This window comes from Rhagoletis zephyria, unplaced genomic scaffold (genome assembly GCF_001687245.7).
Source record: "Rhagoletis zephyria isolate East Lansing unplaced genomic scaffold, Rhagoletis_zephyria_1.1 Rzeph_scaffold_01321, whole genome shotgun sequence".
NCBI lineage: Eukaryota > Metazoa > Arthropoda > Insecta > Diptera > Tephritidae > Rhagoletis > Rhagoletis zephyria.
In genome coordinates, this window is record NW_016158405.1 from 69,328 (window position 1) to 88,389 (window position 19,062).

A 19,062-nucleotide genomic window follows, 5' to 3' on the forward strand; every position below is an offset into this window, starting at 1 on the left:
ACGTTGATATAGGTCCGGTGTTCCGCGGAGCAAAGTCGATTGGTCTATCGATCGAGATGACTATGGGCAGATGGTCTGATGCAAAAGTCAGCATAGGTCGCCATGATACGCTGTTTATCAGACCAGCGCTGACTATTGTTATGTCTGCACATAAACCTGGTGCGTGTGTTGTCGTTCATTGTGCAGAAGGTCGAATCGACTATCTGCTCAGCCAAGTCTGTTCCCTTACGATCGTTTGACAGGCTTGAGTGCCAAAGATCGTAGTGCGCATTAAAGTCACCAACTACCATACGGTGCGCACCTATATCAGGGTGATATCCTGCCGGGCAGCAAGTGACAGGGGGAGTTATGTAAACGTCAAATATTTCAACATCGCCTGATCCCTGTGGTCGATGTCTGCTTCAATAAGACGATACTGCACGGTGTGGTGCGTGATGAACGCTAAGCCACCACCATTATCTCGCTCGCGATCGCAACGGTGCACGTTGTATCCGGCAAAACTCAACAATGTTGAAATGCTGTGCAACATCGTCTCTTGGACCGCAGTTATCAACATACCATGCCTTCCCATGAAGACGGTTATCTCCTCGTCTTGCTCTGAAGTCCGTTACAGTTAAATTGAAGGAGCTTCATGTGGTTCGGGAGACGTGTTGTTATGCGGGGTGTTAGGGGGTGTGTGTGGCTTTGCCGCCATTGGCTGTGTGCGCTGCTGTGGAACCTCCTGCTGTGTAACCGTCGCCCTGTGGTGGTCGTGGGTGGCGCCGCAATTGGGGTTTGCGAACGAGCGGCGCAACACGGGCCTTCGAAGTTCCTCGTCCAATCTCGCGTGGCGCGCAGACCTGAACATGCCCTAAAGTGGCACCAGCCAAGGCAGATGTTGCACTTGACTGATGTCACGTTACGGAATATCCTTGTCTGACATATCGTGCAGATTGTAGGAGGAACCAGGAGTTTTGGCGGCGGCGTGTGGGTGGTTATGTGGTTGTGTCTGTTGTGTGGTCTGTCGTGGTTGTGGTGTGGTGCTGTGGTGTTTTTGTTGAACTGCTCAGGTGGACTGGGGTTAGCCGTGAAGGCTGCTCTGTTGGAGCAAGAGGGGGGCACAAATTATGTGGTCCACTGCCGATGGTTCCGTAGTCCTGAGCAGACTCTGAGGTGACTCCACCCGTCGCAAGCATTGTACTTGACTAAGGTTAGGCGTCTTTGTGGTGTCGTCTTGGCATACACAGCAGGTATAAGTTTTTGGCCCTGGGTTTGACTCGATGCCAGCCCTGAGCAGAAGAATGCGTAGCCAATGTAGCCCTATGGACGAACAACTTCTGAGACACTTCGCCGACTTAAACGGGGTTAGATCGCCGAAATAACACCCCTTGGTCGGGTAAAACCCGAGTTATTCCGGTACGTAGAACCGGCTGTCGTGTGAATGAGTTAGACTTTTTCTTCTAGTGCGGTTTGAAAATAAAATAAACTGATTCTTTGTAATTTGCTTTGATCTCCAATTTAACCGAAAAAAAGAAATTGTGTCGATAAAGTAGTAAATACTACTTACTCTTAGTAATTGAGGAATTGGGTCCTCCATTAACACCGTTCCCAAATTATTTTGTGGCGTGCCTGAGGTTCGCCAGCCCTGCGCTAGACGTTGAAGTTTGGTAAAATCCTCTCTCACCGTGGCTTACGTAGTTCTCAACACTCAAGCAACCGCCCCATAAATCACTATCGGTCGTATTCTCATGTATGTAGCTCCATCTCACTTTCCTCGGGCTGCACGCCTAAGACTTGCCGGCTAGACGCTTGCGCGGCATAAGTGAATATGGTAGCGCCAACACTAGCCTTCCGCAAAGTTTGAAGCACAGTATTAGATTAGAGTTTTGCTACTTCCTCGTTGGCACCGCTGTGTTCTTCCCAAATGCAGTTTCAGCTATTCTTGTTTAAAGCAGCTTAGCTAGTAGCTACTTGCGCATAATTGGCTGCATATTTCGATTATCTAATGCGCCACAGATGCCTAAACAAAAAATGTATTGCCGAAGAAATGTCGGGGAAAGCGCATCGCACTGTTTCTCCACACTAAATAGCACTCTGTACCTTCACAGTCAACGCGAACAGAGCGTGATATTTGCAATGCAAATGAACCTGATTCAGAATGTAAGATTTTATTTCTTTGTCAATAATCTTCTCCATTGCTTTCAGTATAAACGTGGTTAATTATCGGCCTCAATGATTTAACTAGGCAAAAGTGTGTTCTACTAACTTTTGGTATGCAGACTTTTCAGGAAAGTGATATAGACCGACTGTTTTCCATGTTTACGAAGTGTGGCAGAACCCGTGCCCTCCCTTTTTCATTACCTATATAGGTGACCTCATTTCTGACTTGGCTTCTATGGTTCCTCTGACTAAGGCTTTGTGAAGTCTTACATCTGCAGGGGTATTTCGTTAATACCCGCACACAAGGTTTTGGAATTACTTATCTTGGCCTACCTAACCTTTTAACATACTTCGTCAGCCTAAATGAATTCTCATCCTTACACTCTGTGAGATTTTCTTTGTTAAAAGTCCGCGCCCCTGCTTTCTTACCAAGGCTGCTTCGATCTCACCTTCGATTTCGTTACAGGGCAGCTGGAGTTGAAGGCGTCAGTTATAATACCATTTAGCCTGTGGATTTTGTGCTCTAACTTCACACAATCAACTATTCTGGTTTTGTTCCCTAACCTAGACAGACTGATGCTAGGCAAACTACTGACAGCTGTTACAAATTCCATCTCTACTTACGTGAATTGATGCGGATGTCGTTGGCGTACAGGCGGCTGTGGTGGTGATGCATGCACTGGCGGCGCCTGTTGCACCTGCTGTGCTTGCACGAACGGCGGATAGACAACCTGCTGCTGCTGTTGCCGCATTTGGTGCTGTGCCATGGCCACGCTAGCCGCTGCGGCTGCCTGTGATGGATGTTGCGGCGGTCCTTGTTGGTGCGGTGGCTGGGCATAGTACGCGGCAGCTGCAGCAACTTGCTGCATATTTTGCGGCGGCATTTGCGGTGGTCCACCTTGGCCAGGTTGTGGTGGGAAGCCCGTTGGTGGCGCACCCGCAGCGCCGCATTGCAACGCCTGGTATGCTTGCGGTGGTAATTGCTGTGGTTGCATTTGTGGTGGAAATCCGCCGCTGGGTGCTGACGATTGGTGCACATACGGCGAGGGTGGCTGAGCAGCGCCCGCTGGCTGTAAGGGTGGCGCATTCTGTTGTTGTGTTGGTGGTGGCGGGTAGCCCGGATATGCTTGCGGTGGCGGTGGGCCGGCAGAGATGTACATTTGCATCTGATTACCCGGATAGGTGGTGATGTTGTGATGGTAAAGGTTTTGGCAGAAACTATACGGCGGGTACGGTGGCAAGCCAATGGACGCCAGTGTGGCAACACCTTGTTGGAAGGGTTGCGGCGCTGTGGTGACGACGACTTGACTTGGCTGTCCGGGCGCATTAGGGCCACCCGGTGGTCCTGTTGGCATGACCGGCGGTGGGCCAACCATACCGCCAGGTGGCTGCTGTTGCTGTGCCTGCACTTGTGCCTGCATTTGCTGTTGCATTTCGTGGTGCTGATGTGATTCGATCAGCGCACTGAGGCTCACGGCAGAATGATCCAGGTGATCGTCGTGCTGTTCATGTTCATTGTTCGGTGTATTGTGGCCGTACAACTCGTACCAGTAACGCGCTACTTGGAACAGCACTTCCGGATAAACTCCTCCACCTTTGGCTGCATTTTCGACGGTGATGCAGGCGCGCTCAAGCATGTGGTCGCTCTGTTCTTTGCATTGCAGTATGGCCCTTTGGATTTCGTTGGGATTGAGTGCGGCTGCATGTGGCAGCACGGAAAGCGCGAGCTCAGCCGCCGGATAAACCATATTGTTGTCCCAGCCACGGGATGCGCGATCAGCCATTCCAGCTGCCTCGGGCGGCGTTAAATGGCCTTCCCATGTGTCAATAAGAAAACTAATGGCCGGTGCACCGATTTCCATTGCTTGGCCAAGAATCCAGGATACGTGCGAGGAATAGGTGCGCGACAGCCAGTTGGGGCTGACCCAGTTGTGTAAGCCGAGCGCGTACAGACCCAGCTGAAAGGCGCACATATGCAGCGCACGATGCGGTCCATGGTGATTGTGATTTGTGGTAGCTTGCGTGAAAAGTGACGTCGACGAGTTCCCGCCGGCTTTTATTAGTAAATTCTTAGCTAACTCGAACATGAAATGTGCGCTGGCTTCCGACGGTTGATTGGGTATTGAAGGATATGCCCGTTTGCCCTTGTAACGGCTATCCTTGGAACGACTGGTAGCGCCGCCTGCGACGTTTGTTTGACCACCCGGCCCGGTCATTGTTGGATTACTGCTAGCGGCGCCAGTAAGTGTGCCACTTCCGCCACCTTGGGACGAAGAGACGCTTAATGTACCCATGCCTACCTCTAACTCAGCGCTGGTGGAACTATGAGGACGGCTATTTCCGCCCACAGAGCCATAGTCCGAGGGGAACATGTCATTGAGATTGGGATTATGTGCGCCGCCATTCATGGCGGTAGCGTACTCATGTTCCTCCCGCCGCGACATAGACGATGCGGCCGTGCGCACGGGCGGGTTGCTCGAGTAATAGGCTGGCAGCAACGGAGATTTCAGCAAAACATGTATTTCGCGGTCTAATAGTTTCTCCATGATCTTAGCAATTTTACGCGGTTCGTCCTTGTAATAGCAGAGCAGGCTAAGTGCCAATTCTCCACGTTGACGCCGTGTGCCTTCACACAGCAGCGGATGCTCTGCCTCCGAAACGTTGGCTTTCAGTCCCAATGCGGCTACGGCTGCCTCGAACCCCAAATTCTCATCGGAAGGCAGCCGATACATCATGCTCATGAAGCGATTGCGTTGCTCTTTAACTGTTAGCAGTGGCATAACAAGTGCATCGAAGATAAATGTAGCCAAGTTGATTGGCAACAATGCCTCACCACGCGTCTTGAATGTACCGCTGCGTAGACATTCAGCGCGTTCGCGTATAACCTGCAGCTCGGGCTCGTTGAGGGGTATTTTCTTTAGCAAAGTGAGTATATCTGCCTCCTGGTTGGCCAGTTTGACTTCCAATGGTTTTGTGCTGGCTGGCGGACGTGGCATTTCCAATGCGAATAAACAGATCCTGAATGCGATGTGAAAATGCTCCGAATTCTCCGACAACACAGTGCATAAGAACGCACATTTTGACAGGGTAGAAGATGCCAGGACGGTAAGGTGATGTGAGATGGGATTGATATTCTTATTTTTGCCTTTACGCTTCGGCATTTGTGGTAGTTCCACCATTAAATTAGGTGGATTCGCCAACATCTCTTCCGCCAGACGTACCGCCAATATGCATGCCTCTCGCCCATGCCCGTGTGCATGCAGACCCTCGGCACGCGCCAACAGTATATCCCATGCGTCCTCAGTGGGACGGACATTTGAGAATATGTGCGGCTTTTCATTTGCGGCTGCTGCCGTATGCTGAGTTGCAGGGGCCGATGTCGATGGCGCCAGTTGATTGCCAACTGCAGCTGCTGCTGCGTGGGAGTTATTGGCGGTTGGCGATTGTTTATTAGCTGATACAGGTGTGGAAGTCGACGTGGAAGATGGTGCCGACACCGATGCCGCAGCTGCTGCCGCCGCTGCTGCAGCAGATGTACTAGCCACAGGTATTAGTTCCTCTGGTTTGACCACAGTGGGCAAGTCTTGTGTGGTAAACTCATCGCTGGATGAAGAGAAGGACTCATCCTTTGACATGCGTCGGACGTCCACCACTGTCATTATATTGCTTTTACTTTTCGCTATCATTTCGGGTGTGGTATCTATGCCAGCTGCGCCCATTAACATCGATGACGATGATGATTTCGACGAGGAGCTTGAGGTGGATGACGAGGTGTCGGACGACAGAGATGTGGTTGTTTGATATGAAGATACACCACTGGGACCAACGGCTCCCAAGGCCGTCGGAACGTCGCTTACAACAATCGTACTCAGTGCTTCGAAGCCACGCTGTGCATCTACATCCTCCAAACGCATGGCCATACTCACATTACCGCCGCCGACACCTACTGCGGCCGCATGAGCCGGCTCCAGTGTTTGCCCACCCTCGGCACAGAGATTATTACTACTGCTATCGCCGCCAAAGTCTTCATTCTCGCAAAATCCTTCACTGCTTGCGCTAGAACGATTGCCATCACCACCCCCGCCACCTACGCCGCTGCCCCCACCACCGCCGGAAACACTGCTCATGGGTAGGCGTGGCAAATCAGCAATAGCAGATGGCCCGCTTATGCTGGTGATGGTAACGCCACCGCCAGGAACGCCTCCACCATGCCCACTTCCACTTGGTCCAGCATCTGTACGTAAGCCACTGCCTTCCACGTTACCTAGATTGCTGCTAGCGCCTGCTTTGCTCGACGAACCGTCAGTAACTATAGGGATAATGCCAGCTGCAGCGCCTGCCATTCCACCGGAGCCAAGTCCTTGATGTAGACGCGCATGTACGCTGTCGCTTGAAGAGTTGCTCGAGTTGTTGCTGGACGAAATGTAGAATCGTTCACGGAACGGGCGCTCGTGCCGTTGCTTAAACGCTGCATGCATCCCGTGATCTGTAGATGAACTGATGTAGTTGTAATGTTTGTTGTTGGCCATTACTGCTTGCGTGGCATTCAGCTGACCACTATTCGTTTCACTTTTCGAATCAGTGTGCTTGAAACAAGTGAAGGGCGAATAGTATATGGGATTGGTATCGTGTGTATGTGTGATTCCCGCAATGGGATACTCCTCCCAGTCCAAATAACATGCTTCAATGGCTGGCTTGAAACCAATAAACATCTCGGCATCAGATCTGAAAAGGAGGTATTTAAAGAAGGTATTTGTTTCGTTCTTGGATAAAATGAAGAAAGGATGTGAAGACCTAAACATAAATTTTGGCAAATATGTAGAGCAGGTTAGGGATTAAGGGAACGTACCCATATGCAATTTTTAACCCCCCACTCCCTCCTCGGTGATCACGCGTAGTATATTCCAAGACCCCCTCCCCCTACAGTTTTCACGTAGTAATTAATAAATATGGTTCTGAATCTTTTCTTGTTAACAAAAAGTAAAAAAAAATGTATTTGGCTTATATGTATTTGTGTCTATATGTCAAAATATATCGTAAGCAGAACTTAATTAACAAAAACAAACAATGGGTTTAAAAAGCGCCAGGCGCCATATGGGAATGCAACTCGAAAAAACGTTAGATTTGGTTAGAGGATATTGACTACGTGATAAAAACCTACGCCCCCGCCCCTCATTGTGACCAAGGGTGGTATTTTGCCACGTAGTATAGGTACGTTCCCCAAGGATGAGGATCACCCGAAAAGTTACAATGGAGAAAACGATAAAAAAATTAAGTGTGAGACGGACCGAGGTGAAGAAACGGATAGGGGTAAAAACACGGATCGCTATCTGTTGGGATGAAGTTGGGAATTGAAATAAGGATAATGATTGGTATATATATATATATATATATAAAAGGACAAGAACTTCGGACGAAAGAACTCCCGTGAAATTGCGTCATATTCTTTTACCTTGAATTCTGTTGATGTTTATTGCTATACGATGGCGGCATCATGCGACACTTTACTACGCGATCGAGTATCTTAAGATGCCACGCAGTAAATTGTGCATGCAGCATATCGCGCTCATCAGGCGCCAAGCCGGGATTTAGCGCTGCCAATCGCCATAAAACCACAATTTCGTCACACAATGAGCTACATGCATGCTGCAGAGCTGTTGAATTCGAATGCGTATTCGAGTGCTTGCCACCGCTATGCCCGTGTGAGCCCATCATCAGAGACAATTTCGTTTGGAACCACCATATCAATATTTGATCGCACACCATGCATTCCTCGGTGATGATCTCCAGAAGACGGACAGCATTGCGATCACAACGTCTATACATTTCACGTACAATCGACAATAGATTCCACATGCCCTCCGGCTCACGACCACGTAAAGGACGCAACAGAGAACTCCATTCGGCAGCAGCCGGTGGAGCAGAGTTTGTTAAATAATTTACATCGCTGCGTAAGAAAACAAAAGAAATTCAATGAAAACGGTGAAGGAAAATAATAAAAATAAAAGTTGTATTGTTTATGACTTACCTAAAAACTATTGGCGCCGGTAGGCAAAATTTAATTAAAATACGCTTAATATTAGCATGCAACGTCTTCTCGTCCAAATACCAACTAGTCTGATCGTGAACAGAAGCACCAGCTGTCGGATCAGGCGCACCACACACCGTATTGATGGCAGTGGGCTGTGAGCTGAGCAGCTCATCGAGCAAACGCTGCGCAGTTGGTAAAATTTGTTGAGGTAATTCGCTGATTAAATATTGCGCGAATTTCTGCAGTTGATCACGTTGTAGACGCGTCAAAGATTCGGAGACCGGTGCACGTAAACATACTTCTAGGGGCTGTGTGCACAAGTGAAATAGTTAAAAAGAAAGATATTCATTATAAGCATAAAAATGTGTGTGCATTCTACAAATTGACTTACATTATGAATTCTATGTAAACAAACGGCGACCACGTGCGAGCACCAGTAGGCGGGCGAAGTGCAGGTGCAGTTGCACGACGAGATGCGCCTACGATCGAAGGTAACGGCCACATTGAAGTGGGCACGTGGTGTTTGTCCAACTACTGTGGCGGACAAATGAAAACCTACAAGAAAAGTGGACGTTAATAAACGTATATATAGTATTCAATATTCGCATCTTGTTGTTGCTGTATGCAATAAACAAACCAATTTGTAGTGTGTCTTTCACGGCGCGCGTCTTGAACAATTGATCGCCGCGGTTAAATTCGTCAGCTGAACTATTAGCTAAGCACGAATAGAGGCGTATATCCTCCTCATTGTCCGGAAAACTCCAAAACGCTATACGCAGCTGCAGTTGCTCCGGTACGGGCGGATAAACGTGTTCAACCAGTTCGAAAGGTATGTAGGAGGCGACACAGCGAGCAGCAAGCTCGGTCAGTGAAGAAACTTCTGTAAAGTAAAAAACAAAACAAAAAATTGATTCCTTATTGATTTTGTTATCAAATATATTATGTCGTATTTCTATTTAACTATATACATACATCGCTTCCTTAAAAATAAAATAATATCGAGTAGCACTTGTATAAAATTGAATTTCTTCAGAGCAGGGACCGAAAATAAACGTTAAATACCAAGTTTTTCATTTGCGTACAAGGGTACCATAACTTTGTTCACATAACAGTTGTTTGTAACAGCCAAAACGAATCGAGATAGAATGTAGTATACATAAATGCAGTGTCTGTCGTAGTTGATGACGACCATTGCAAACGTTAAAAGGACTACGATATAAGGGCATGCACCTGGAATGTCCGACCCTTAATGGGGAAGGTGCCTCTGCTCGGCTGGTTGATGTCCTCGTAAGGATTTTGGTAGGAGAGAGATTCCGCCCCGAGTACTGTCATTTACCCCGGTGGATGAACGTCTTGCCACAATTCGAATAAAAGTAATATTCTTTAACATCCCGCTAATTTGCGCCCGCGCCCCGACAGAAGAGAAGGAAAAGTGTCCAAGGATAGCTTCTATTAGCGCTTGGAGCACATATACGAGCGATGTCGCCACCAGGATATCAAAATTCAGCCTCCACGACGAAACGTCCGATAACGGACTGAGGCTTAACGACTTCGCCGGGGCCCGGAACATGGTAATATGCAGTATTTGGAACCACCGTCGGAAAATCCAGCCTTCACGATGAAACATTTGACAACGGATTGAGGCTTAACGACTTCGCCGGGGCCCGGAACATGGAAATATAAATACAGTACAAGGTTGAAGCCTAAAAACTACGTGGCTATCTCCGGATTGAAAAACGAGAAAACAAATCGATCATGTTGTGATAGACGCAAGGCGCGCCTCCAGTGTTTTAGACGTACAGCCAAAAAATGTGCATCCAAAAATGCAAGGAAAGCTTAAAGTCGTAAAGCTGAAGTCCCAACAGACGGCCACTGCGTTCGCTACTCGACTCTCCTACCTGCTCTCAGAGAGCACTCTTCAACAAACCGACATATGTGAGCAGTGGAACCACATTCCCGTTCTTTAAGTACCGCCGCCAAAGAAGTGGTCGGATTTGGTACGATGAGGACTGTCGAAGAAGCTGCAGAGAAAAAAGATGCCGCCTACAGGGCCACGCTGCGATTGGGCGAAACGCCTGCTAAGTGGGGCCGCTATAGGGAGTTAAGCGCGACGTATTTGCCACAATAAGAAGAGGGAGGCCTAAATACGTTAGAACAAAGAGCTTGAAACGCTGGCCGGCAGGAAAAGCGCGCGAAAATTTCACCAGAGAGCTGGCGAATTTCGGAAGGTTTCAAGACTAGGGCGAACTCACCTAAGAGCAATAATGGCGACTTAGTGACTGACGTGCAGAACTTACTTAAATTATACACTTTATAACACTTTTCCAGCCTACTGAATGGTAGGAGTACTGAAAGTTTTGGAGAAGACGAACCAGATCCGCCAGTCGATGATGATGGAGTCGATGTTCCACCGCCCGACTATGACGAAGTACGAATAGCAATAGCGCGCTTGAAAACCAACAAATCTTCCAGAGCTGACAGCCTGCCAGCTGAGCTATTCAAGTACGGAGGCGAGCAGTTGATAAGGTGCAGGCATCAATGGTCACATGAACGCAGAATATGGTCAGATGAAGGCATGCCCTACGACTGGAATTTAAATGTGCTCTGCCCAATCCACAAGATCCAACTACCGCGGGATCAGCCTTCTAAGCATAGGCTAAAAGATGCGCGCACTGCGCGACGCGACGCGGGGTAGCTCGCCGCGCGGACGCTGATCACCATGGTGTTATGCACTTTTAAAGCTACCTTGTTTATAGTATGTAGTATGTTAGAAGTGTATTTTGTGAATATTTTTTTGATAGATGAATAATTCCATGGATTTTACTGCGCTTTCGAAAAGGTAATACAATTGTCTATGGGCGATAAGAAATAGTGTCCATTGACTTTATTTCCGCTGCGCCTTATTACGTCACCGTAAAGCTTGCAAGCTTTTTAGTATTTCAGGCATTAATTCAATTTTCAATTGCGTATTAATGTCAGTGACATTAATTCCATTAACATTATTGCACGTGTCCGGCAAATCCACCATAGACTAGGCATTCACTATACGCCAAATTTGGAAAAATATCGGCAAGAAAAGCATCTACACTCACCACCTATTTATCGACTTCAAAGCCGCTTTTGACAGCAATAAAAAGAGTTGCCTATACGCGGCGATGTTGGAATTCGGTATCCCTGCGAAAATGACGTTGAGCAATACCATCGGCTCCGTCAGAATTGGGAAAGACCTGTAAGAGCCGTTTGCTACCAACACATCGACATCATCAGTAACAAGAACCGCGAAGTCTATTCTGCCTGGAATGCGATAAGCGATTGGGTCTGGTGGTCAACGAGGACAAGACGAAGTATCTCCTGTCATCAAACAAACAGTCAGCGCATTCACGTCTTGGCACTCACGTCACTACTGGCAGGTATAATTTCGAGAAAGTAGAGAATTTTGTTGACTTGCGAAAAAGCATTAACACCGATAATAATGTTAGCATCGAAGTCCAACGCAGAATTACTCTTGCCAACAAGTGCTACTTTTACTTGGGTGGATAATTCACAAGTAAAGTCTCTCGACGTACAAAAATCACACTCTATAAGTCACTCATCATGCCCGTGCTGGTATATGGCGCAGAAGCATGGACAATGAAAACATCTGATGAGGCAGGTCTTGGGAGTGTTCGAGAGAAAGATTGGGCGGAAGATTTATGTGCCTAGGCGCATTGGCGACCGCGAGTACCGCACACGACGGAACGATTAGATGTATGAACATTACAACGCTGTAGACATAGTGCAGCCGATTAGAATACAGCGGCTCCGCTGGCTCGGCCATGTCATTCGAAGGGGCACAGACGCTCCAATTCCGAAAATATATAAATCGGAACCAGTTGGTGGTTGCAGAAAAAGATTGAAGCACCCACTGCGTTAGAAAGACCAGGAGAAGAAGGACATGGCTTCACTTGCCATTTCCATTTGGCCTCAGTTGCCACATAAAAGAAACGACTGGCGTGCTTTATTGGAGTCATGCCATCTTTCTTACATGCAGATACTCCTTTCCTTTGTTACTTATATACGTGTTGTATAGATGAAAGCTTCGAAGCCATTATTTCCGAGATATGGTGTCTAATATGCCCTCCAGTGGCTTCAGTAAAAAGAACGAGTCTTATCGGTCTGAACTCAGAGAATTTGGTGGACGAAAATTCACGCACTTTACGGACAAATACAACTTTTAATTTCGTTAATTTGTTGTGAAATATAAAACTTAGCATTAATGAGACATTTCATTAACTTAAAATTTTTACCTATTTTCCGGCAATGATTTACTTAAAGAAAATTTATTTATTTTAATCCGATTTTATAAAATATATGTGTATATCGCTTTTGAGGATACCTTCAAAGGACCCGATAACCTGGTCGATCTCAATGCTGCGGAAATAGAAAACAGCAGGGGTAAAACTAAATTTTTCGCAATAAAGTTACCTAACCTTTTTAGCTTCGTAAATAAGTTCCAAAATGTAAATGATTCTAACTATAACCTTTTTCAACAACCTTGTTTAGCCAGCAACAAAAAACACTGTCACGATATTGGTAAACGAAAAGGGTTAATTACACTGTGCATTCGCATACCTATGCACCAGGGTTGTTGCGAATATTTTTCCAAAATAAAAGTCCTTTCCGGATAATAAACAAACGGCCTCTAAAAATTAAATTAAATTAAATGTGGTATCATATGAAAGAGGACTGAAATAGGTTTTAAACAGAAATAACGAACGACCTCTATTTATATTTTTTTTATAATTCAATACTTAAGAAATGCATATACCTGACAAAAGGTTTGTTCTATGGCAAATAATTATCATTTTTTGTTGAAATATTTTTCAATATGTGGCTTTCCTCGTTTAGACGGCAGTTTGTTTATTATCCGGAAAAGACTTTTATTTCGGAATAATATTCGCAACAACCCTGCTATGCACATATGCACGTCAAAATTTGTAGTTTGTCGCGGTCAAACGCTCATTCATGCTAATGGCTTATTTGCAAAGATTTACAAGCAAAATGTTGTTCCGCGGCTAGGAGTGTAGTATACTACAAATTTTACTATAGCTAAAGAGCATTCGTGCCGCATGACAGACAGACTGACTTCTCCATAGAGGTTGCCGCAGCAAATAACCTTAGGCACTCTTTGTATTTTCATATGGACATAGTATGTACATACCCTGCAAGGAAACCGCGAATTAGTGAATCAAATTTCTAGTTCCGTAATAGATCTCTATCGTCAAAAACGAACCAGTACGATAGTAACTAGATCCCCACCATCAAAACAATTGAAATGTGGTACTTTTCAAAAACTATTTTTTTTTTACTTTTTTCATTAGAAATATATGTATATCTAAGATGACGAATTTAGAACTGGTACAGAACTATCGTAAAAAGGATGCAGAACGAACTAGATCTTATCTGTCGAATTTAGAACTACATATTTAGTTCGGAGCTATCGAAAAGGGTATGCAGCGGGGGCTTGTTTACTTTACATAGATATGTGTTTGGCGGCTTTTTCGTTCAAATAGGCTTCCATTCGGCACTTTCCAGATGCTTTTTATAGCTTGGTAATGCAAACCAAAAATTTGCGGTAACATTTAACGTCTTGGGACCTTCTAATCTAACCAACAACAGCAAGCATCTCTGCAAACTCAGCTAGAGCCAAAGGTATGTAAACGTACATTTCTTACAATCATTCAAACAAATTTAAGTTCAAATTTCCTTGAAAATAATTTAAAGTCGTACACACTGAAGAACCGAAAAGTTTGAAAAATCATGATACTTATTTCTTTCGTTTGTTGTTTTTAGAAGTGGTTCAGAACTATAGAATTTAGGCCTAGTTCGGAACTATCGAAAAAGGGATGCAGCGGGGGGGAAATTGACACTTCCTAGGACATCGCCATGTTAAATTCGCCAATTGTTTGCATGCAAAAGAGATTTATCGCGAACCAGTACTGGGTCTAAATGTACTAGAAGCGCACCAATTGAGAACTAGAGATTTTCCCCACAGGGTACATACATATTAAATTTGTACATGCATACATGCAAATAATTCAAATATATTTGAACACGAGCAGTGCCCTACTCCATCTCCGAGTATTCTTCGGACATGCAACTTTTCAAGTTTTTTGATACTTTTATTTTTCAATTCTTTTTTTGTTGTGCATGCCAATATTTGTTTGTTGGTATTGTCCATTTCTTTGGCATTCAGTTTTTAGCTATGTTGACACAACAAGTTCAGAAGACAACAAACGCGCGCGACAGGCAACAAGCACAACAGCACAGCGATAGCCAATCATCCAGTCAACCAGTCAGTTGGCTGAAACGTCAAGCAGCCAAGTCACCTAGTCAACAAGGTAACAAAAGACAACAACCACCACCTAACAACCTTAAAGTGACACGCAATGTTGTTGTCTGTCTGTCGTTCTGTCTGCCAGTCAACAGCGAGCGCACGAGATACCAGTCAGCCAGACAAAGGAAGAAGTGCCACAAAATAGAGATGGCACGGAGAAAAGACAGCGAACGTTACGACACGTGCAATGTGTAGTAAGTAGTTGGTCAACAGTACTGCCCCGATGAGTAGCCTTTTCAAGAAAGGGATCGGGGAGGAGTAGAGAAAAATAAAATAAGGAAGAAAATAACGTACATATCGACATAGCAAAAGAGGATTGCAGAGGAAATGGAACAGGAAAGACACCACGACTTGTTCGCGAGTAAATGATACTCTGATACGAGCGATAGCCTTTACTGAATTATAAGTACGGCGATACCTATTTATTAGGGTGATAGACTCGATTTTTCCAAACCGTTCTTTTGATATTTTTAGAATAAACGTTCACCTAGTTTATTTATGTACCAGCATCTAAACATTATATATATATATTTTATTGAGAATGGAACTGAAACTGAAATTAGTGCACCGACTATTTGTTTTTTTTTTCGTTCTTATCTAACGGCGGGCTCAGGAAAAGTCCAAATCTGACGGCTTTTGGACCTTAGGGAGAGGGATGTTGGATAAACTGATGTGAGTGGGTATATAAGGATTGCGCCGAATAAAATTGCCCGTCAACCAATTCTTTTGGGTTATTAAAAATTTCTTACAGGCGATTCTCTAGCAAATGCAGAAGAAAACCTGAGAGAATAAAAAATTACAACAATTCCAGAGAAAACCTTGTTTGGCAGCCCGCTTACATAAAGTATTCACTGCGTTTGGCTTGACCCCGATTCAAGTCACTTGGGCACATCAGGTTTAGAATGCCTTAAACGAATAATGTAAATTGGGCTCCAAAAGAAGTTAATCGACCAAACTGTCCCAAACCATGGCCGAATGAAAGAAACTGGGCTCTCGTTGAATACGAAATGAAGGCCACAAAATATGTGACTAAATCCCGTCAAGAGTTTAAAAGAAAGTAGATGTGAGGGTATTAGACACTACTATAAAAATGCTAATTGGCGGGGTTCTGGGGAATCAAAATTTCTTATTCAAAAATAATAGCTCTTGTTTTTTTACTACTTTATGTAAATTTGTGGTTACTTTTAAACATTAAATACTCCTCTTTTTTTAAACTGGACAACTGGTTATTTTTGTGCCGGACAATTTTATTCGACACAGTCCTTAAAAATTTCGTTAGTTTCGTCGAGTCATCTTATTCAAATTGGACTGAACAGTTTAAGCTGCTAGAGTATCTATCTCGAATGGAGTTGGGTCAAAGTATAGCGAGGCTTACGAAGCTCTTCGTCTGCGATGGGTGGCGTTGGTCTCCGATGATGTAATTCAAAATCTAAAAGTTGCCGAAGGTTTTGATTGATTGTAGATGAATGGCATGTATATAATAAACTATATTTGAATAGTCGGCCTGGTTCAGCGGATGGTGTATTCTCATTACCAAGACAGTCGGTTCTACATACGTGCTCCGAGTTTTTCTCGTTATTTTAACAAGATCGGCGAACGCCATTAAGCGTGAATTTTTTCCAACAAATTGTTTGTTTTACTTTTAATCCAATTACTTTGAACTTATTTTGCCTTACTGACTTCCAAATTAAAGCTAAATGTACTAATTTTAAGCAGTCATTTGTAATTTTGGTCATAATTCTGACTAACAGCAAGTTGTCCTAAAGAGAATTTGAAAGTCCGGTTCTCGATTTTTTTAAATTGCCATTTTTCGAATAACTCGAAAAAAGGTGAATGATCGAACACCCTAGTATGTACGCTCGGTCAGGCAGAAAATGAGCGCGCTTAAGTTGCTTTCTGATGGTGAACTTAAAAATACTTCGTCCGCCAACAGTTGTCGATGGAGTTCAAAAAGACCGGAAAAAGTTGTAAGGTTTTCTGCTGCTTTTGCGTTTCTTTGAAATCAATTATAGACCACTTCATACTTAAACGTTCTTTGTAAATTTGGCAGCGTTAGAAGATGTTGGTGATTTGGCTGGGGTTTCACATCACAGCTTGTACGATTAGTGAACAACTTGTGAAAGGATATTCTGCGAAACTAAATATGCGTAGTCACATCCAAATGGAGGTGTAAGCTTCTAGAGGTTCGAAGATCGTAGAGATCTTCCGATATCTACTACATACCAGATTTTCCAGCGTACAACTAGAAGGTCACTGTGAGGCCTTAAGATATTTGTGGCCGTGACTCAGTAAGAGTCGTAATGAGGAACTATTGACACATTAAACACATCTGCAGTTAGGGCTCTTACCGGTGNATTTGTGGCCGTGACTCAGTAAGAGTCGTAATGAGGAACTATTGACACATCTGCAGTTAGGGCTCTTACCGGTGTCATCACAGGGCACTGTGCTATAGACCAATACCCTATCGATAGCGTATACCAACAAGCTACCTCTGCAGAAGTTGTCGGGATGAGGATAAAGAGAATCGATGCACCACTTCTTATGTCAATGCCCAAATCTCCAGACAAGACGTTTCAAGCATTTGGTATCTCGCTTTTTAATAGCTTGGGCGAGATAGCGGAGGTGAAAATATCGAATATCCACGGCTTCACCCACGATAGTAAATGGTTTGACCGACTTTATACTGACATTATGGATTAACCTCGGTTGAGAGGATGTACCTNTTTGGTATCTCGCTTTTTAATAGCTTGGGCGAGATAGCGGAGGTGAAAATATCGAATATCCACGGCTTCACCCACGATAGTAAATGGTTTGACCGACTTTATACTGACATTATGGATTAACCTCGGTTGAAAGGATGTACCTCCTCCTGGCACTCACAGACGGCATTCACAACGAGTCTCTCTGCCTCCGAGTGGAAGTACGAGTTATTCGTACGCGCCGTCCTAACCTAACCTAACCTAGACGCAGAAAGACCGGCGTAGTTATTGGTACCGGCCCCTACTCATACTAAGCTCTTTGATCCTATGGTTTCGAGCAGATGTCTTTTTATTACGGTCAGGAGCAAAATCTTAGCCTCCAACTGAGAATTGTATAAGATTGGAATTGGAATGTATAAGCCCGAGATTAAGAAAGCTTAGATAAACTACTGCGAAAACGTGGATAATAGTCACCTGTTTGAGTCACTGTATGCACTTACATTTAAAAACAGCTACAATAAAATTGTTTGCAAGTGTATGCACTGCTCGAATAAAAAAACAAAAAAAAAAATGTAAATATAATAACACCACGAAGAGCGAACAAAGAAGTTGGCTAATTAAATGACTGCAATGTGCTCGATATGAAATTTGCAATCCTTTTAATTGAAGCAGACAAATTCCACTTACAATGNTGCTCCGCCCCACTTCTAAAATACACGAACGCAAATCTTATTGAATGCAGTGATGCCAGATTGTGGGTAATTTCCCTATTTGAGGGATATTTTGCATCAAAAATTATTAAAAGGGAAAAAAGGGACACTTCATATAAATAAGGGATTTTCTTTTGACGCAGTTATTGTTGCATAATTGATCAAAATTCAAGAATATTCGACATTCTTACGTAATTAATCGTTCTGAAGATGTGATGTGGAGTGAAATGGTATATAATTGTTAAAAACAATTCNGGTATATAATTGTTAAAAAGTATAAGGACAATTTCGAAAAATTTCTTACGATAACCAATTCAAGCACTGAGTAAGAAAGAATCTTCNTGTGGGATACATTTTTAAGCTGTGGGTAATTGAGGGATTTTTTCCCCATTTTCGTGGGATTTTTAACAGAGAATGTCTGGCATCACTGAATGCGCGTCGCCAGCGTGTAAGCAACAGAACAACAAAAGTGGCAAGACAGACATAATAGGATGATGGTTGCTGCCGCTGGCCAGAGTTGGAGGGTTGGAGAATATGAGGGTAAAAAGTCGAAATATACGATTATTTGTAAAAATATGTTACCCTGTAGGGAAAGCAATAAGCGAAGATCGTAACCATGTCTTTGAGGAGATTCGTCCTCATATGCGATAAAGAACAGCAAAGGGACTTCCCAAAATTTTGCGATTTCTTGCAACTTCGAGATTTTGTGTTTGAGGAAATACTGACGGGGCATTTTAGCAAGTTTTGGCTATTTTTCTTTAGTTAATGTACAGTTGATTATTTTTTTATGATTACTTAACAAACAAAGACTTTGTGCAAAAATTTTGAAAATTCTCCAAAATTTCCAACTTTTTAACCAGCATCTTTAGAAGTAGTTAGCACTTACCGTTAATTTTTGTAATTTTTTTTTGTTGTTGACTGTGTTACGCACTTTTTCCATATAAAAAAGAATTGCCAAAAGTAAGTAGCTACTTCAAATTTTCTCTTTATTATACATACTTAAATTCCAGAGAACTATTCTATGCAAGATCTACGGCCCGAAACGAACAGTTTCTCATAAATATACACGACCATTAGCGCACACAAGGGGTGGGTTGTGGGGTTCAA

At 44.2% G+C, this 19,062-nt stretch overlaps 1 protein-coding gene across 1 annotated transcript in view; it reads right to left on the bottom strand.

Moving 5' to 3' along the window:
- The window catches only part of Dora (zinc finger SWIM domain-containing dorado), a gene marked incomplete at its 5' end in the record, with an annotated part of 55,623 nt that overhangs the window by 5,446 nt on the left and 31,115 nt on the right, over nucleotides 1-19,062 (bottom strand). The window contains 5 exons of the mRNA XM_017617060.1: nucleotides 2,764-6,864; nucleotides 7,592-8,086; nucleotides 8,168-8,478; nucleotides 8,562-8,725; nucleotides 8,808-9,050. Coding sequence (XP_017472549.1) covers nucleotides 2,764-6,864; nucleotides 7,592-8,086; nucleotides 8,168-8,478; nucleotides 8,562-8,725; nucleotides 8,808-9,050 — 5,314 coding nt within the window. The remainder of the gene's footprint in view (nucleotides 1-2,763; nucleotides 6,865-7,591; nucleotides 8,087-8,167; nucleotides 8,479-8,561; nucleotides 8,726-8,807; nucleotides 9,051-19,062) is intronic.